The 19,437-nt window shown below is 41.0% G+C and overlaps 1 protein-coding gene across 5 annotated transcripts in view; it reads left to right on the top strand.

Annotated features, from left to right (window-relative positions):
• The window catches only part of LOC111846508 (beta-1,4-N-acetylgalactosaminyltransferase 3-like), a 45,619-nt gene that overhangs the window by 11,874 nt on the left and 14,308 nt on the right, over positions 1–19,437 (top strand). For all 5 annotated transcript variants that reach the window (XM_072709843.1, XM_072709844.1, XM_072709857.1 and 2 more), the window contains exons 2-16: positions 1,266–1,297; positions 1,547–1,615; positions 2,137–2,232; positions 4,549–4,639; positions 7,526–7,626; positions 8,178–8,245; positions 10,016–10,094; positions 11,519–11,585; positions 11,707–11,847; positions 12,039–12,148; positions 14,694–14,794; positions 15,338–15,411; positions 15,793–16,411; positions 18,403–18,656; positions 19,158–19,311. In XM_072709843.1, coding sequence (XP_072565944.1) covers positions 1,266–1,297; positions 1,547–1,615; positions 2,137–2,232; positions 4,549–4,639; positions 7,526–7,626; positions 8,178–8,245; positions 10,016–10,094; positions 11,519–11,585; positions 11,707–11,847; positions 12,039–12,148; positions 14,694–14,794; positions 15,338–15,411; positions 15,793–16,411; positions 18,403–18,656; positions 19,158–19,311 — 2,056 coding nt within the window. The remainder of the gene's footprint in view (positions 1–1,265; positions 1,298–1,546; positions 1,616–2,136; positions 2,233–4,548; positions 4,640–7,525; positions 7,627–8,177; positions 8,246–10,015; positions 10,095–11,518; positions 11,586–11,706; positions 11,848–12,038; positions 12,149–14,693; positions 14,795–15,337; positions 15,412–15,792; positions 16,412–18,402; positions 18,657–19,157; positions 19,312–19,437) is intronic.

The raw sequence follows: 19,437 nt of genomic DNA, 5'->3' as shown, positions 1-19,437 counted from the left end.
TTTCCTAAAACACTAGGTTCAAGATTTGGTTTCTTTAGAACGGGTCTAATAACAGCCAATTTAAAAGGTTTAGGAACATATCCAAGCTTAAGAGAAGAGTTTAACACATTTAACAGAGTATTGCTAATCTGTGGTGCGATTTCCTTGAAAAATTTTGTAGGAATTGGGTCTATGAGGCTTGTAGAGGATTTACAGGAGGAAATTAAGCTCAGGAGTTCTGGGTGTTTTATAGGAATGAAAGATTCAAAAGTCTCATTATTGATAGGCATAAGACTAGCAGGAGTCTGGCAGTCATAGGTAGCTAAGGACGTGCACTGGATGGTCTGTCTAATCTTAGTTATTTTACCATTAAAGAATGTAATAAAGTCATTACTCTTAAGAGATTGTGGGACTTGCGAGTTTAATGGAGAATTCTGTGTTAACCTAGCCACGGATTCAAATAGGAATTTTGGATTGTTTTTGTTCCCGTCTATTAATCTGGAGAGATACACAGACCTAGCAGTCACTAGTGCTTGTCTGTATTTAGACAGGCTCTCTTTCCATGCAGATTTGAAAACTTCTAGTTTAGTTGAGCGCCATTTGCGCTCTAGTTTGCGTGATGCCTGTTTCAGTTCCCGTGTATGATCAGAGTACCAGGGGGCAGGTTTCTTATCTCTATGCTTTATCTTCTTAAGTGGAACTACAAGATCTAGTGTGCTACGAAGGGATTTTTCCATGTTTGCAGTCGCCTGTTCAAGTTCATTTATGCACGATGCTTCAGATGTAAGGCTGAAGGACTGTGGAAGTTGTTTCATAAATGTTGTTGTAGTTAGTGAGGCAATGGAACGTCTGATTCTGTACTTTGGAGCTGTGGTCAACGGGAGGCTATACTGGATTTCAAACGTTAACAAGTAATGATCAGAGAGCAGGGGACTCTGAGGCATAATAGATACATGTTCCACCAAGATGCCATGACTAATAATCAAATCAAGGGTATGGTTACAGGCATGAGTAGGCCCGACTACATTTTGACATACACCTAGAGAGTCAAGAGTAGCTGTAAACGCTATTTTTAAAGGATCACTATCTTTCTCCATATGAATGTTAAAATCACCCACAATAACAGCTTTGTCAGTACTGACCACCAGGTTAACATCACTTCGCGAAGGAAATTTCCTGACACTTCAGAAATGTATATTTGAGAGCAAAGATTTGTCTGGTGTTTATATTGCTGTCAGTTGTGTTTTTGTTGATTTTATTTATTTTTTTCTCCCCCACCACCTCAGGTGCGAAGCAAAAGGATATTTCAAAGGAGGAGGTAAGGTGGACCAAGTTCTGAGTTCAAAAAGTGACAGTTCTAGTCTTTCTTTCATTTCTAAGGACGAGGGGTTGTGCATTCTAGCAGAAGTGACTGGCAAACAACTGTTGCATGGAAATACCGATGTCTGATTTGTTGGAATCCGGCAAAGTGGCTAGAATGGCCTGTAGAATGTGGCAGGGGGTCCAGATTGTATCTATCAACATGCAGGTTCTGTCTTTTTCCAGTTCTCTTTTCTTATATGTTCAGGTCTTCAGAGACAAAAGAAATGGCAGTCACCAGCGAGAGGCCAACAGGCCACGGCTTTGGAAGCCCGAGGTACGAATTCCATGTCCCCCCCCCCCCCCCCCCCCCCCCCACCTCTCTTTCGGACAACCCGGGAAGCCCCCTATGGGCACAAACGGTCCCTGCGTCATCAACACACCTCGCTTCAGGTCGCTATCACGCTAGCAGTCCACGCAGTGAACATGTTGGGATACCCTCTGTCTGATCGGCAGCAGCAGGGTTTTAGCCACACTTTATCGTAAAGCATATCTGTCTTGCAGGATATTTGTGCCATAACTCACATACTGAACAGGTTCTTCATGTCCCCCTTGCACAGAATGAGGAAGTTGTACATCTCATATTTCCTAATCAGTTTATAAGCATTACACACTATGAATCTGCACCGATGTGCAGTCAAAGCATTTGTTATATTGCTGTAGTTAAATGGCTTTAACTTGGTATAACTTCATAGCAATTATTACATCTGGTTCTTCTGGGTATTGTAACATGTGTTCTTTGGTCCTGCTCATTTAAAGGTAACAAAAATATCTCCTCCTTCCTTTTTCCTGCTGCAGTACATGGGAAAGGCTAATTTGCATGTCTTTGAAGACTGGTGTGGCAGTTCCACTCAGCAGCTCCGGAAAAATCCCCACTATCCCCTTTACCCTAACGTGAGTAAATCCCCTACCAGTTTATTCACAGGTGTAGCATTGGGCAATATATCGAGTTTTTAAGATGTATTGATATATTTTCATATGAGATATGGGATGATACAATATGGTTTATATCAATATAATTCATATTTAGATTTAAAATTAAAAAATAATATATGCCGGTAGTTTATTTTTGAGCCAATTTTTTTCATGCACATGTACAGTTCTCTGTTAATAAAAGTGTCTGTGTGACATTGGGGACATTTGGTTTTGACTTGGAACCGTTTTTTTTGTTATTACTTTATGGGAGAAAATGTCGAGATATATGTGGTATATCGCCATTCAGCTAAATGGAATGGGCCCATATCACCCAGTCCTACACAGGTGCAAAGGTGCCGACTTGCATCCTGGAAATTGCACACAAGACTTGCAGTAGCACTGGTTTGACATAATCAAGCGTGTTAATAAACAGAGTAGCTGCTGGCTTTAAGTGCACAGCAGTATTAAGAAAATGTAAAAACATTTAAAAAAACACTATTATTTTCCCAGTTTTTTTTTGCGTTTTTGCACTTTGGGGCTGACTGACTTGCATTTGTGGTCCGGTACCGTTTTTCCTGGATAGACCACAGAGGAAAATCCTCCAAAGCCAGCCAGCAGGTGACTTCCCTGATTTTTTTTAACATAACTAGCTAGTTTAGCTACACTAAACCCTTCTGTGTGTCACAGCAGACATTGTGGTCCCTTGCAAGTGTAGGCAGGACTGTAAATTAAACCCCACCCACTCGCCCATGGCGAGTATTTTTAATAAAGGCTCAGTGCCAAAATCTGAGCACTACCCCGCTGGCCAGTAAAAAAACATGCCTGTCAGACTACATTTTTAATTAACTACCCTAGTTTGCCCTTGTGGCAAATATTCCTAAGTTCTACCTGTGAGTGTAGGCCAGCCACCTAGCTAAACTAGGACTATAAATGTTAAACCTAGTTCATACTTTATGCCTTCCACGTGCGCTTTCGTGTACTTGTGTACGTCTGGGGACGGTCGTCTGCGCGGAAGCTTGTGTTCATACCATGAATGTAGATGGTTGTGGTTGGCGCATGTGTACTGCAGTGATATTCTTCCAGACCCGCAGAGGGCAGATGTTGCCTAAGTCTGAATGAAGCTTACACAAAAGTGGGATGACATAAGGTTTATAACCCTAAGTTTCAAGTCGTCTTGGGTTTTTAAAATGAGAAACAACTTTTGTTGTAAAACTACCTAACTGATGTCGGCATTTTCTCACAAACAATATGGACAGTAAATATGTTTACAATTTACTATTTACCTCTGCCTGATCACATTTCTCATTGAAATACTATTTGATTCTTGTGATAAAATATGATTTTTGGGTTGAAATCAATAATAATCAAGCCATACATGTAATATATGTAGCTACTAAGAGGTCAGGTTGGGAAAATATATATTTTTTTAATAGTTTTCCGATCCCACTACACTTGCTCACTTGCTATTTGCTGCACTGTGGTGGCAAGGATAAACCTAAATAATGTCTGCGTGTGCACTTCATGTTCAACTTTTCCAAAAAATATTCTCCCACCCTGACCTGTTAGGGGGTCTGTAGCAATATAGCATTAATCTTGAACAAATATAGAGGAGAAAAGGTTTCCGGAGCTATTGATATTTATTATTTTGAGCAGAAGAAGTTGAAAGGACAAAGTTTACACACACGCCACCTACTGGATATATCTAGTCAATGATCTTGACGCAGTCGACGTACATGGTTTCCGCTAGATATAAAAAATCTGGGCTTTGCGCGCACCGTCCGCCTCCAGCCCCTGATGACGATGTTTACATCACGTCCCCTCGTCTGCAACTGTAAGCTCATGTGGAAAAGTGAAGTATGAATTAGCCTTTAGTGTTATCTGATCTTCAAGAGAAACAAACAAGGGTAAACTGTGGGAGCTTATCCAACATGCACAAATGTGTATCAGATTTGTCTTCTGTGGTGAAGTGGCTGTAGAGGTACGTTTATGCTTACCTGTATGATCTTACAACAGTGTCTTCTGAGACCCATCTATGCTCTCTGTACCTCCCTCAAAGTTTTTTTTCAAACCGTGCCAAATGTACCCATGTAAAGATAAACATGGCATATTGTAATACATATTATGGTTTTTTCTCCTGCTGTTGGTAGTTTTTTTCTGCATGTGACCAGATATAGGAATATTATGGTTGACATGGCTTGATTGTGTGTTCAATTTAGCTGATGCATCCATTCATGTATAATCAGTTTTTCATGTTTGTAATAGTCAGGTGATTTCAGGCTGTTCCCCCCCCCACAGTCCCGACTCACAGTGAAAAAGCTGGCAGTGTCACCCATGTGGACCAACTACGGCCTCAGGATTTTCGGATACCTCCACCCTCGCAAAAGTGGTGCGTCCCAGCTTTCGTTCCCACCTACATCGGGGGCCCAAAGAGCCACTTACCACCATCTTCCTGCTACTCATGTAATTCTGTAATTATGGTTCCAGCAATTAGCAGTTTTGGCATTCACAGCTTTACTTTGGCTCTTCCATTCTCTATGGGCCGCAGTCCAGCCTGAAGGAGCTTGCTGACAGAAACACAATTCAAGAAGATTGCCAGAGGACAGAGGAGTCTCATATTTAATATTTAAAAACCAACATAACTCAAAAACACTATGCATAGGTATATAAAAATTGAGTTGTGGGGGGGTCAAATCTTCGTGTGTGTGTGTGTGTGTGTGTGTGTGTGTGTGTGTGTGTGTAAAAAATTGTTATCTTTCTGACCAGCTCAATTTTAAACTTGACAAAATATTTTGTCGGACGCAACAGCTAAGCAGCCCATCGGGAATTCTCCCAAGTCATTTTTATAAAATTGTGTTTCCTTTTATGGGGACCAAAAAATCCAAAAAATGGAGGACAAAATCCTCTATGATTTGTGTGTAGAGTCCCTGTGCAGTGATCTCATGTTTGATGGCAGTCTCAGCCAATCCACTCACGCGATCTTGTGACACTGTGGGTCGCACGTAGCCAATCCACTCACACGATCTTGTGACACTGCTGGTCGCACGTAGCCAATCCACTCACACGATCTTGTGACACTGTGGGTCGCACGTAGCCAATCCACTCACACGATCTTGTGACACTGTGGGTCGCACGTAGCCAATCCACTCACACGATCTTGTGACACTGTGGGTCGCACGTAGCCAATCCACTCACACGATCTTGTGACACTGTGGGTCGCACGTAGTTCTCCAAAGCTTTAGGTTGTGCCAAGGCTCCAGACATTAAAAGCCGTTGGCTCCTAAACCCAAAATATTTAGGAACCGCATGCTTTTTTTCAGGAGCCATAATCTCCATCACATGCCAAATGTGAAATAAATGCAAAATACTTACATGGCTCATTTTGTCTCTGGTCTACCTCACGCTGCCTTTTCTTTCTCCTACCTGAGTTATCTGATCTGCCTACTGTTGCCATCTGCATTCTTATACCTAATATCAGAAGAATAAATGACACAGAAATATGCAATATATAATGTGCGATATGTAAGCAAGACAGCTGGGCTATTGAACGTGTGAAGTGCACACACAAAGATTGAAATATTAATTAACATTCACCTGTAAAGGAAGCTGGAACACCAAGGGGTGCGGCTCTTGCTGAAAGATATTACAGCCGGAGAACTGAATATAAAGCTAACTTTACTGCAGTATCATAGTTAGGGTTTAAACCCAAACCCACTTTCGGGTATACCTCTCTGGTGTTCTCGCTTGATGATGCATATGAGGATATACGGGTCTATACTGAAATATTCCAGAAAGTGGGTTGGAGTTTACCACAGTGTCACAGTTAAGGTTTAAACTTGGCTTTATTTGCAGTTTTCCAATGTTCTGACATTTTGGCATACTTCATCAGAATAGCATACCGTTAATGCAAATTCATTGCTACATCTACTGGTATGTCATACTTTATCAGAATAACATGCCTACATACAGTATTTTAGAGAGATAGAAAAGGTGGAATTAAGTATAAGAGCAAGATCTGATGACTGTAACAGGCAGGGCTCTCAAGTCTCGCGCATTAACCGTGAGACGCACCTTTCACTTTTGATGAAACTTGAGACCCTTGCTTAAAGTCACTGATGTTGAATGGACGCGATGCATTTTATGTGTGCTTATACATAATTTTTAATTGCAACATGGTGTGCATTGTCCCCCATAGTTTAATGTTTAAAGCACACCTTGCAGGATATATCTGTATCATTTAGGTTTATACTTATTAGTCCATAAACAAATTCTGTCTTTTGTACTATAAACGGGCACAGTGCTGTTATTAATGGTAACGGAAAAGTATTGCGGAATCTCGTAAAAGTCCGTCCGACCTTTGCGGGAGTCCCTCTTTTTCCCCAACCATGGACTTTCTTTTCCACTCCATGTCCAACGCAACAATTTGACCAAACCCGCCCACTAACCACAAAAATTTACACGCAATTCAAAAACTCCCCTGTCCAGATGCAACTGTCACCGGAACTGCAAGCATCAAGCTCTTTCCATTAATGTATCCTCTCCACCTACAACAGTGCGCCCCTATGGGGTCTGGGGCCCTCGGGTTTTGCCGGGTCCCGTGCTGCCACTGGCAGTGACATGTAGATGCTGTAACCCAGCACACTTTCACTGAATATCCCTGAGTCTCTGGGCTTGTGTGCAGTGATGACCAGGACATCTGTCACAGTGCAGCGACACTCATCCCCGTAACCTGATCTGGGTGGAAGCTGACTCCCCATTGTGCGCCCGTGTGCCTCTGCATTTGGCCCCAGCGCCCACATATAACAACATCACGTTTTATTCTTTAGTGCCTTCCATTGTCTCAGGTCTTTTTTAGAGTCACAGGGACTCATTTAGAGAGGTTATGTATGTCATTGCTGTGCGTAAATAATTTTCCCACATCGTTTACATAACTGGCTGTCAAAATGCTCCCTGGAGCATCTTCGGTGTAGGCTAGACTGGTCTTGTTCTACGAGAAGCTGTCTAAATGCTTATCTGAGTAGCCGAGTAACGATTGGTTCAGAGAGAGAACCAGTCAGATTGTAGAGGAGGTGGAATCAACTAATCAGATATTGTGGTCATGACTAATGTAGTTGCTTCCTACACAATCTGATTGGTTATTTCTCTGAACCAGTCATTTTTCCTTCTGCTCTCAGCACATTTTTGTATAAGTAAAACGTGACAAATGTAAACGAGCATGATAAATGTAATAGTGATCCTAAAGGGTATGTACTGCCTGCCCCCCCCCCCCTCCAAGGTGAATACCTGTTTGCTGTGGCCTCTGATGATGGTTCTGAGTTCTGGCTGAGCCTGGACAGCAGCCCCCTGAATCTACACCTCCAGGCCAGCGTGGGAAGGGTAGGTGGTGAAGGGGGAGACAAGCGACGCACCTTTGAGAAGCATGCAGCTCGTGCTGCGTAATGGAGGCTGTTTCTGGGTGACTCTTTTCTTTTTTTCACAATGCCTCAAATTCTGTTGCACATTTTGTTTATATAACACTGTACATGGGTATGAGACTGTTTGAGACCCTGGTATTTAAATGTGAATTTATAGGTTCCCTGCAGCCAGTCAGTTACCTGTTGTTTTGTATCTTAGTTGTAGCACAACTCTTTTGACATGACATTTTTAATTATGCCCGTAGTAGCAATTATATTGGCATTAGTTAATGGTTATGAGGTTTAAAACAGGGGTAATAAGTACACAGGAATCTGACTTAGATTGCATATGGAAAAACACTGACATTAAATCTGCTGGTTGATTTTGTTTTGTCTGTCGTCCTGAATTTTCTGTGAATGCTGTAGGTATCATTTATGACTATATATAATTGTTAGCTTACTAGCAAATGTCAGCCTTCCTTGTGTTGAATGCTACGGCTGTTTCTAACTAAAGCATTTCCTTTTGGTTTTTAGGCAGGCATGGATTGGACAGCGCCGGGGGAGTTTAACAAATATGCCAGTCAAATATCTTTTCCAGTCCAGTATGTTGGCATCTTTTCTATTATGAAGAGAATTTTCTCTTTAGATTGTGGACATCATTTCTGTGTTTCTTTTTGGGAAAAGAGAGAAATCTAGTAATCGTTACAACAGTGGAAGGTTTTTATTCAGTCCATTCAATTTTGCATACATGGGCTTTGTGAAACAGCCTTAAATATCATGATCACAAAAATGCTACCTAATAAAATAAGAGAAATCTTTATTTTTTATTTATTTTAGACCATTATTCAATAGAGAGATACAGCGCTCACGGAACATATTGGAACACTTGCTACTTCCCTAAAAATATTGCAGATTTATTGTTTTTTATACAGTAACACAAATCATTACTGTTCATTTATTTATAAAAATATATTTCATATTAGAAACTACCAGTAGTTTTAAGTAAAGCATTGATTTCAAGTAGTAATAAATTGAAACCTAAATTTTGTTTTAAAAGAGCTACTTTGAGTTAATTGACAGTCTCATTGGGTGTTTTTATAATTAGTTACACCTTTGCAATAACATTCAACACCAAACATTTGTGTTTAAAATCCCTTTGGGAGACAGTCACTACGACTGCAATTAATAGCAAAAATGCAAGAACGGAACTAAATGAGTCAGTCAAAAAACTTATAAGCTCTTTAATAAAAAGAAAATGTCTGCGGAACACATGTGCAGGTATGTTAGATTCCGAAACACAGTATAAGATGTTACTATCCTTTGTGCAAAGATGTTACTATCCTTTGTGCAAGCACATACAATAGGTTCACTGTTAAGCTTGTTGGTGGATGGCGAATATTAGAGTTGGAGATGTTTGGTGTAGGTTGAAAAATTTTGGGATGCATCATCAGTAGTGCTCCTCTGGCTCATGGGGTGTTTCGGCCTTTCACACTATACACCCTCACCAGAGGCGGCCAGCTATCGGGTGATCAGCCTAAGCTTGCATCCTATGCCCAATTAGTCAAGAGAGTCGCCTTGATGTCAGATGACGGACATCTCATGAAACTGTATATGACAGCCTAAGCTTGTCACTGCTTAAACACTGCTTGTCAATTGACTTTTGTTTTGAAATCAATTAATTTGGAGCATTTTTACAAAATTAAGCAAGTGTTCTGAGACCATCTGTGAGCCCTGTACAGTATATGGTTTAAAAGCATGATTTACATCAACAGTTGTCAAAATGTAAATAAATGGAGTTAATTTCCTTCTGAGAAATAGGTGACTGTCAGACACCAAATTAGGCCATGCAGTTACATGCAGACTGGGACTGTGGTAATATAAAGCGACCATCTGAGGTTATGAGTGATTAACACTAGATGGGATAACAGTCTGATCACTGTGCAGATCAAATCGACTCGAGTGGCTTTTCCATTGTCAGTTCAACCATATGCAGTTGGTTCAGTAGACAGTCAAAAAACACGTTACTCCAGGACTGTGGTGCTACATAAAGCAACACAAGACTACAAAAGCTACACAGAATATCATGAAGTGCAATAAGACAAAATGACAGCACAAACGAAAACAGCTCAGTGCCGACCAATGCAAAGATTTGATATTTACAGGTGCAAAATGTAGCAGGATTTGTAGAGATGTGGCTGTATATTAATAAAATAAAGTGTAAACATAAATGTGACATATAATTTTTGACACAGATTGCATGTGAACAGAGATTTTGCTACAGTGGAGCACTGAATGTACCTGCAAGGCCATCCTTCATGGTGGGGAAATGAATGTGATGTCATTTTTATCATTGTGTTTCTGCGCCCATCCAGTCTGTCTGCAGAGAATTTCTACTTCTTTGAAGTCATCCACAAGCAAAACGACAGGGGCACGGACCACTTGGAAGTAGCAGTAAGTGCCCAGTCACACTGGTCATGTTTCACTTTGCCTCATCTATTATCAACCATAACAGACAGATATCGTTACAAATCACATATGACCCGTGAAAAATTGCAGAAATTAAGAAAAATGTTCTGTCGTCTTTATTGGCCTAAACAAATTATTTATACTTAATTATTAATCAATCAATCAATTATATACGCTCATGCTCTTCAAATACCTGTATCCAGGGTGAAGTATGTCTATGAGAAATCACAGTGAACTCCAGATCGAATCCTAAAAAGTTCAAATTCTGATCAAATTTTCCCCATAAGAAATAATGGGAAACCAATTAATTGGTTCCCAGCCCCAAAAAATTATAGCTAAATATGTTTTTTTTAGCATTTAAACACAAAATGAACCTGATAAAACATGAAGAGAATATACTGTACTAAACACATCTAAGCACATTTATCAAAACAGTAATTTGTAAAGTAAGAAAATAAATGTATCCAAACAATGTGTAAAGTTAAAAAAAACAATGAGTCCTGCTCCTTCCACGTGCCACGCCCCCTCATTAACCCCGTGTGGAATCCCCGTGTGATAAGCTGTTTCTGGTTGTTTTTATGAGCTCTCTGTATTTCGTCCACGTTTCAGTTTGTTTCCCCAGTCCGGTCATTGTATTGTCCATCTGCGTTTTGCCTGCCTGTAATTAAACCCCGTATTCCCCGATACCCTGATGTCTGCGCCTTTGTCTCTGTTCCGTCCCCGCTCGGCACGATAATATTATTATAATTAAATGTATTAATGGTTTATTATTAATATTAAAATAATGAATAAGAAATCTTTATTTTTAAATGTATTTTATTATATAATAATTACAGTTACTGTCTATCATTGTTTAAATGTATTTTTACTGTCTAAATATATGTATTCAGCTAGTGTAAACATGCACGATGCTATCACAGCGAATGCAAGGCTGAGACTGAAGCTTTACCCTTAGTTTCCACTGAGAGACGTGCCGCGTGACTCATTTCCCCGCGCGTACAAGTTATCTTAGGTCGGCGTTCACGGTTTGACTTCTGAGATTCAGATTGAGCTCTAGGTATTTTTTTTTCGAACTGGTTGGTTCGACTTTTAAGAAATTCGAGTTCTAATGAGTTCGAGAACTGAGGTACCACTGTACTTGCTCTAGGGCTGCTGGACCCTGCTCAGCCCTGCACTGTGACCCCAAAACTTGCTCTTAACCATATGTTTCTATTGGAGAGTAAGGTGGGGCAGGTGAAAAGACTATTTCCCTATGGAGATGAATAAAATATCTCTATTTGATTATTGTATTCTACGTGGGGAGGAAAAGAGGTTTGTGTAAACAGTTGTACTAGACAGCTGTAGTAAAAAGCAGATTAACAAAACCGGGTCTAGGCTCCTGGGCGCTAACGGAGTTCTGATCTCCACAGTGGCGAGTGAATCAGGACAGAACCCCATTTGAGATCATTGGTTCCGAACACATATCCATGTACATCGGTAAGATGGTGACTGTCGCGCCCACCCTGCAATCGTTCTGCACGTCAGTCGGCATTGGCATCGCCATTGGCATGGACGCTGACATTGGTATCCGTTCGTGTTCCCTGTCTGGCCCTTCCAGATGAGACCGACTTGAAGCTGCACGAGGTGAGCCACATACCGCAAACACCTGCTAGCTCCTTCCATTGGAGAACGTATGCCAGGGTCTCCAGCCATGGCGCCGAGATGCTGAGAGAAGACCCGCGGGACTCCTTCTACCATGGTAACCAGCTCTATGACGTCTACATTCCAGCCTGAACAGCAGGCCCTTGTTTTCAATGCTGGATCAGATGCATGTCATATCTAACTTAATTCAGCAGTCGTCCTCTGTCTTGACAAGAGGATGTTCACTTGTGACGTTTCGCATTCAGTCCGCATCTGCCGCCGTTACCTCCGGAGCTTCCCTTCTTGCAGTTCCGCTGATGAGCGCGTCATACCTGCGTGGCATCCTGCCTGTGTGCCCCTACAGGCCCACCTACCTCATCATGGGGTACCCTCTCCAGAGGTATCAGGGCATTCACTTTGTAAGTATGACCCTCGTGAGTGACTGCCAGGGAGTCATGGCTCTTGTGGAAGTCTCTGTCCTGTTTAAACAGTGGGTGGGCTGTTCTGATATTTGTTCATCATGAATAGCTGGGGGAGGTCCAATGAGCTCAGTGTTCGATGTTTTGGATGTGCTGGTGTGAAAGGAAATTCTGCACCATAATCTCCAAAGCATCATTTCAGTTAAGTCTAAATCTGAATTGATATGAAAGACAGGTGGCTTCCCCTGTAATGATCTTTTACATAAAACTTTGCAATTCTGCGGATTACTGCTGAAGACCAGGCAACACAATTCCCCAACGCTGAATTCAGAATGTTAATAAATGCTAAAATTCAACATTAGGGAATACACACACACACACACACATACGCATACATATTTATACATATATACAGACACACAGACAAATATGTATTTATACATACACACACATACACATACGTATTTATACATACATACATACACACACATGCGTATTTACACATACATACACACACGCACATACACACACATACATATATATATATATATATATATATATATATATATATATATACAGTCATTGACAAAAGTCTTGTCACATAAGGACATAGTAACTTAAAAAGGCATATAACTTTATTTCTAATCAATCAATTGTTACGATAAATGGATCAAATTAATGCCAAGGACTTTCACATTAATAACTGGGTGCAAAATGAAACAGTCAAAAAGTGTCCTGATGTTACCAGCTTGTTAAAGTCCATAACACCTGTTTTTGCAAGGACAAAAGTCTTGTCATGTCTTTTAATGATTCAACCAATCACAGATTTGAGGTTCACCTGTGACAAATACTGTAATTAACATAATCCCAGGTGTGTATAAAAAGAACCCCAGCAAACCAGACCTTCACTTGAAGTGCAACCTGACTTCTGACAACATGCCAAAGATTCAACCACAGACCAAGTCTGCTGAGGTGTCAGACGTCATTAATGTATCCAAGCATCAAGTGGAGAGGATTAAAAAAAGATATGAAGAAACTGGTGATGTTCATGACAAGCCCAGGTCAGGCAGACCCCGTAAGACAGCTCTTTGAGAGGACCGTTTGTTGCTTCGAAAGTCCAGGGCCAACCCTTTTTCAACTGCAGCAGAGCGACATCAGAACCTGTCACCAGAAACCGCTCTGTCTACAAGAACAGTTTCTCGAATTCTTGCACGCAGTGGTCTCCATGGCCGAATTAGTGCACAGAAACCAGCATTAATGAGAACACAACAAAAAAAGTGTGTTGAATTTGCCAAGGCCCACAGCTTGCAGCAAGGATGGACAGTGGCAAAGTGGCAGAAGGTTGATTTTTCTGACGAATCATCCATTGAACTGCATACCAAATGCTGCAAATACTGCAGGAGACCTGTTGGAACCCGCATGGACCCAAGATTCACCCAGAAAGCAGTCAAGTTTGGTGGAGGAAAAATCATGGTTTGGGGTTACATCCAGTATGGGGGTGTTCGAGAGATCTGCAGAATGGATGGCAGCATCAACAGCCTGAAGTATCAAGACATTCTTGCTGCCCATTACATTCCAAACCATAAGAGGGGGCAAATTCTGCAGCAGGATGGCGCTCCTTGTCATACTTCAGCCTCCACATTGAAGTTCCTGAAACTGACGAGGATCAAGGTGCTCCAGGATTGGCCAGCCCAGTCACCAGACATGAACATTATCGAGCATGTCTGGGGTAGGATGAAGGAGGAGGCTTGGAAGACGAAACCAAAGAATCTCGACTAACTCTGGGAGTCCTGCAAGACTGCTTTCTTTGCCATTCCAGATGACTTCATCAACAAGTTATTTCAGTCATGGCCAAGATGTATGGATGCCGTCCTCCAAGCTCATGGAAGTCATACATGTTATTAATTCTTTCTTCCAAGGCACCATGACTTTATGTTCTGATGTTATTGTAGCATGTTTGTGTATTCTAAATAAAGTATATGTATAATTTCTACATTATTTTTGTATATGACAAGACTTTTGTCCAGGCAAAAGTTAACCCTTCTGTCCTAATTACATGACAAAACTCAATGAGTGATGAAAAACTTTATTTTGGTATAATAAGCATAATCTAGAGGGCTTTGCCTTTCTTATAAGCCATTTCTGATTCCAACTGATTAACTACAGGTCAAGTTATTATTTGTTGTTCCTACAACTTGGTTAAGTGACAAGACTTTTGTCAGGCACTGTATATATACATATACATACTGTATATACACACATATATACATACACACATGCACATACATACATACATACATACATACACACACACACACACACACACACACACACACACACACACACATACATATATACATACACACATGTAAAAACTTGCCGACACCCCATAGGGACTGAATACCATTTCCACGTGGCTGAGATGCCTGGGGGTGGATCCCCCCTAATCATTTTTAACGAGTTTTTCTTTTGGCATGCTACTGACAACTAAAGCAGAGCTTTATTCTATTTCCTTCTTGTGTCTCTCTCACCCCCCACTTCCAAGGTCCACCTGTCTTATGTTTACCCCAATGACTACACGCGACTAACACACATGGAGACCATCAATAAATGCCTGTACAGTGAAGACCCCCACTATCTAAAAGGGTAGATACAATTCTTAAATGTTTCCCGTTGGTTTGATAGTGTTATATGACTGCAAGAAGTGAAAATATCTACTCCCGGTAATCAGTAAAGTGTGTCCTGTATAATTTTTAATTTATTTTTTTTATACAATGTTTAGCTTTGATGGCTGTGGAACAAAAGCCATTGTAATAATATTTCCATAGCAACCTCTAGGTAGATAATAATATTTACTTTCATACATATCTAACAGCACTGAGAAATGCCCTGTGCTGTGCAGCTGGGAGCGACCTAAGCACCCCCAGAAGCTTGCCTTAAGGCGTGAGGAGTGCTAATCTCCTTCAGATTCTCTAGAGCTTGCAGTAGTATTCCAGTCTACCACAAGATGGCTCCACTTCCTCACAGACGAAGCCACATCTTTTGTTTTTTTTATCGTGTTACCTGCTGTGGATGTAGATTTGGATATACCTTTCATGATTTTACAAATTTCTATGCAAAGTAATATTTATTTCTCTTCTTGCCAAGAACTCATAATGTTGTTCAATTTCCCCAAATCAACGGGCGCAGGCTTGGGTTTCTGAATTACATGAAGATGGACTCTCCAGAAAATGGAGGCGCTGAACAACGAGACAACGAACAAGGTAGACACACCATACTGTTGTTCGCCCTGCTCTGGGAAAGATCATCCAGCACGGCTTGTATTTAACATAAACAAAATCCATTAACCTCTTCATTTTGAGTGTTGGAGTGAAATGCTGTGGAGATCAGATGTTGCATGGAGGTCCAATCAATCTGCTCATGTTTTGGTGTATATAGGTACATTTTTCTGGTTAAAGGAATGCAGCATGTGTCATATGTATATATGTTTCTGCTGAGACCATATTATAGGTAGATAAAATGAAAGAAATACCATGTAGGTATAGGACAATACAACCACTTATGGAATAGTTGTTTTTGGTTCCCTTGTAGCAGATTTTATTTTATTTTATGACACTGGTGTTTACATTTTTTGCTTTATGAAGGGGATAGGGGTGGCCTTGGTGACAAATTTTTGTACCAGTACGAGGAACTTCGGCCAGAGAGCTTCAGAGAGCCGCCAGACAATGACATCTACAGTGATGAGTACAGCTTCGTCAGGCAGGCCCCTGAGCCGGCAAGCACACTGAAGATGGTGAATGGGAATCCTCGGAAACTGTTGGCCGCGCAGGTTACTGCATATAATACAAGGCATCTTGCCAGATATGAGCCTCAAGTCCAGCAACCTGTAGTGAACACCAAACAGTCAGAGATCCAGAGAGCTCCTGTTCAACCAGCAATGAACAACGTGTTCCTGATGCCACATGGGCTTCATGTGCACCGTAGGCTAAGACGTAAAAATCGTCTACATCCACCTAAGGTGGTTACGCAGAAAGAGTACAAGTACAAGGACAGCGAGAATTATGAAACGACACCCCCAATCATCTATGACCCAGTTATAAACTGGGTACGGACGATCAACGTCAGTAACATGGACTTCAACGCGTTCCGCGAAGATTCCATCGACCTGAAATGCAACGTCTCTGGAAACCTGCAAATGAGTTCCGAAGTGGCATTGCCCATCGTGCAGGCCTTCATGCATCAGCTCAATCAGAAGAACTGGGGGTAAGGCACCTGAGTGTGTGTCATCTTAATATTAACCATGTATTTGGGATTGGAGCAGATGTCCTGGTGGAGCTGAGGAGTAGTGTTCCTGTATGACAGAATATTTGTTGGGTAAAAGAAAGTGTTGTTTTCCAGTATACAGTATGAGGGGTGGGTTTCCGTGTCATGCCAAACATCTAGAGTGGGAACTGAATTATGTGTTTTGTTAATATCTCACAGTTTGAACTAGAAATGCAACGATCCGATATTCAGATCAGTATCGGCCGATCCAGACCAATTTGATGGATCGGGTATCAGTCATACGTAACCGATCCACGTCCGATACTCACTTACTTATTTAGTTTTTGGCAGTCCTTTCATTTCGTGTTAAATCTATTTGTACAATCAATCACACAACAGCGCTTTTCCGTTTTAGATGCGTTTTTTGCGACATTAAAGATGAACACTAACACTGCCGCTCACATTATTGCTACTCTGTGGATGTGAGTGCAGTGACTTCCACATGTTTTGACGTCATGCGCATACCCTTCACAGTACGAGAAGTGTAAGAACATGAGATTAGAGGATAGTGATTTGGGAGTATTTTATGCTTTTAACAACAACTCGTAACTCAGTGTTTTGCAATCTATGTAAAAACAAAGAGAGGTGGGAGTAGCGTTCAGTAGAAAATCCCACTAAACAAATCGCACGCAACTCTGCGAGACAAAAAAGCAATGGATGATTTGGGAGTCGCTAGCTTGGGCTGCTTTGCAAACTCGCTGCAGCTTGTGATACAAGAGGGGCTGCCATCACAATATAGTGTAACTGAACTGACGCCAATGGGGGAAAAATTTTAAGCATTCGCCACATGCGTATGCTGCTTTGGAAGATATTCAAATTAACTTGCAAAATGCCTCAAAAATGCTTGAAACAAGATTTACAAACGAGGTAGAACAGTATGTTTTATGTATGTTTCTAGTAGCCTAATTAAAGTTTTCTTTTTGGCATACAGTTTTCATCTGTATTTACTAGATTTAAAAGTAATAATATGTAAAGTCATATCATATCATATATATTTATTACATTAAAATAATAAAGTATATAAGGCTCTTGTATCGGATTGGCAGTTCAGTATCAGAATCGGATCGAAACTGAAAAAATGTGGATCGGCCCATTCCTAGTTTGAACATATCTGGCTATTGTTTAAGAATTACGTTTAAGTTTAGTTGTCATTTTCCCATATGATGCTGGATTAATATACCGTGAGATAGCATTACGGTGGGAGGTAGTTATCTAGAGATGTAAATAGTGTAATGTTATTTTTTTTTATATAATTACGTGCCTTTGAGTCTGTCAACTCTTGACCACCACATATGTCATTCCTCTACAGCTTTCTGTTTTCTGTCCAAGTCTTCAGGCTCTCAAAGGCATTCTCAGTGCAGTTATGATTGAGGCTATCAATGGTTTTTTTTGTCATTGTCCTCTTCATCTTTTACATGAATATTTTCTGAGCATATACATTTTTTTCCAAGACCTCATGCCTTACCGTAATATGCCCAAAATTAGATGTATCCATTTTTATTTTTATTTTTTTGCCCACCACCACCCCCCCTCTCCGGAGGACAACTTTGTTTAATTACAACTTATATACATATTCTCAAATAAATAAATATTTGCATTCACAATTTTTGTTTCTAGTGAAAGTTCAGGCTTGATTTGGTCAAGACTGTACTTTTTCATTGTAGATTCTGTATTACTGTTGTTGGCGTTGTCGTTGTTGGTGATTATAGAAGTCCTCACCAAGTTCAGCGGTGGCAATACTCTTCCTGTTCTTTTTATTCATTGTGCAGCATTCATAAAGAAAATGTCCATAAAGAAAAATCCATATTCTGAACAATGCTTACAGATTCTTCTTAAGGATGTTTTTTTTCCTCTTTAATTTCATTTATATTAATCCGTTGTGTTAAAGTTTGGCTGAATGAAAGGTCAAACTGTCCCATTCTTGCCTGTAGACACTTCACCCTGTTGCAAGTGGTCAACGTGGAACGGCGGATCGACAGGTTCCGTGGTAGCCGCTATCTCCTGGAGCTGGAGGTGCAGGACCAGCGCGGGACCGGGTTTCGCATCTCCCAATATGTTTACGAGCCACGCAGCCAGATCAGGTCTTGGAATAGGGTACGCCAGCCGGACAGGAAGGGGACGCTGCTGTGCTACCCTGAGGGGGTGGAGTGGAATCCCTCAGCTACTGTGCACATCATAGTGCCTGGTGAGTGCCTGGACTCCGGTGGGCTTCAGTGCACGGTGCTGCCTGTAGTGGACTTTAGGATCTTCTCTGGCGGTTCCTATGTTTCACTTTCAGAAAGTGCTGAGCCAGTGACCAGCCCAAGAGTTACTGCTTAAAATATCAATAGGCTTAAAATATCAATACCAAACAACATGGTGAAGAGATTAATTACTTTGGTGCAGCTGCAGTTCATTTCGTTGGTGGTTGTCAGTGACATGAATGGGTGTACTACTCTGTCCTCCCTGGTTCTTCCCACATGATTTAAAATGTGATTTTTCAACATCATTGCAAGTATTAAACATATCACGTTTCGATAAACAATACAAAAAAAAAAAAAAAAAAACATTTGGCCTGTCACCACAGCTACCAAGACTTTTTGGATAAACTGATCAATGTGTACTAATTTATGTATGACTCAGTAGGTCAGTTTCCTGATGATGTAATATTTGTTAAATATCTGTTTTCTTCTTATGCTGTGCACAGTGAAGAACCAGGCCCGCTGGGTCCAGCAGTTCATCATGTACATGGAAGACATCTACAAGGTTACAGGTGACAAGAACTTCAACATCATCATCGTGGACTACAGCAGCAAGGACATGGATGTGGAGCAGGCACTCCAGTCGGCCCATATTCCTCGGTGGGTTTGCTTTGAGCATGATCTTATCCCAGCAGGCACTTTGAAGGCACCAGCCAGCCTGATTGCATGTCTTTGGATTGTGGGAAAAACCCAACTGGCATGAAGAGAACATGCAAACCCCACATA

Source organism: Paramormyrops kingsleyae, chromosome 1 (genome assembly GCF_048594095.1).
Source record: "Paramormyrops kingsleyae isolate MSU_618 chromosome 1, PKINGS_0.4, whole genome shotgun sequence".
NCBI classification, from domain to species: domain Eukaryota; kingdom Metazoa; phylum Chordata; class Actinopteri; order Osteoglossiformes; family Mormyridae; genus Paramormyrops; species Paramormyrops kingsleyae.
Note: the sequence above shows the minus strand (reverse complement) of the source record. Positions and strands in the feature narration are given on the sequence as shown.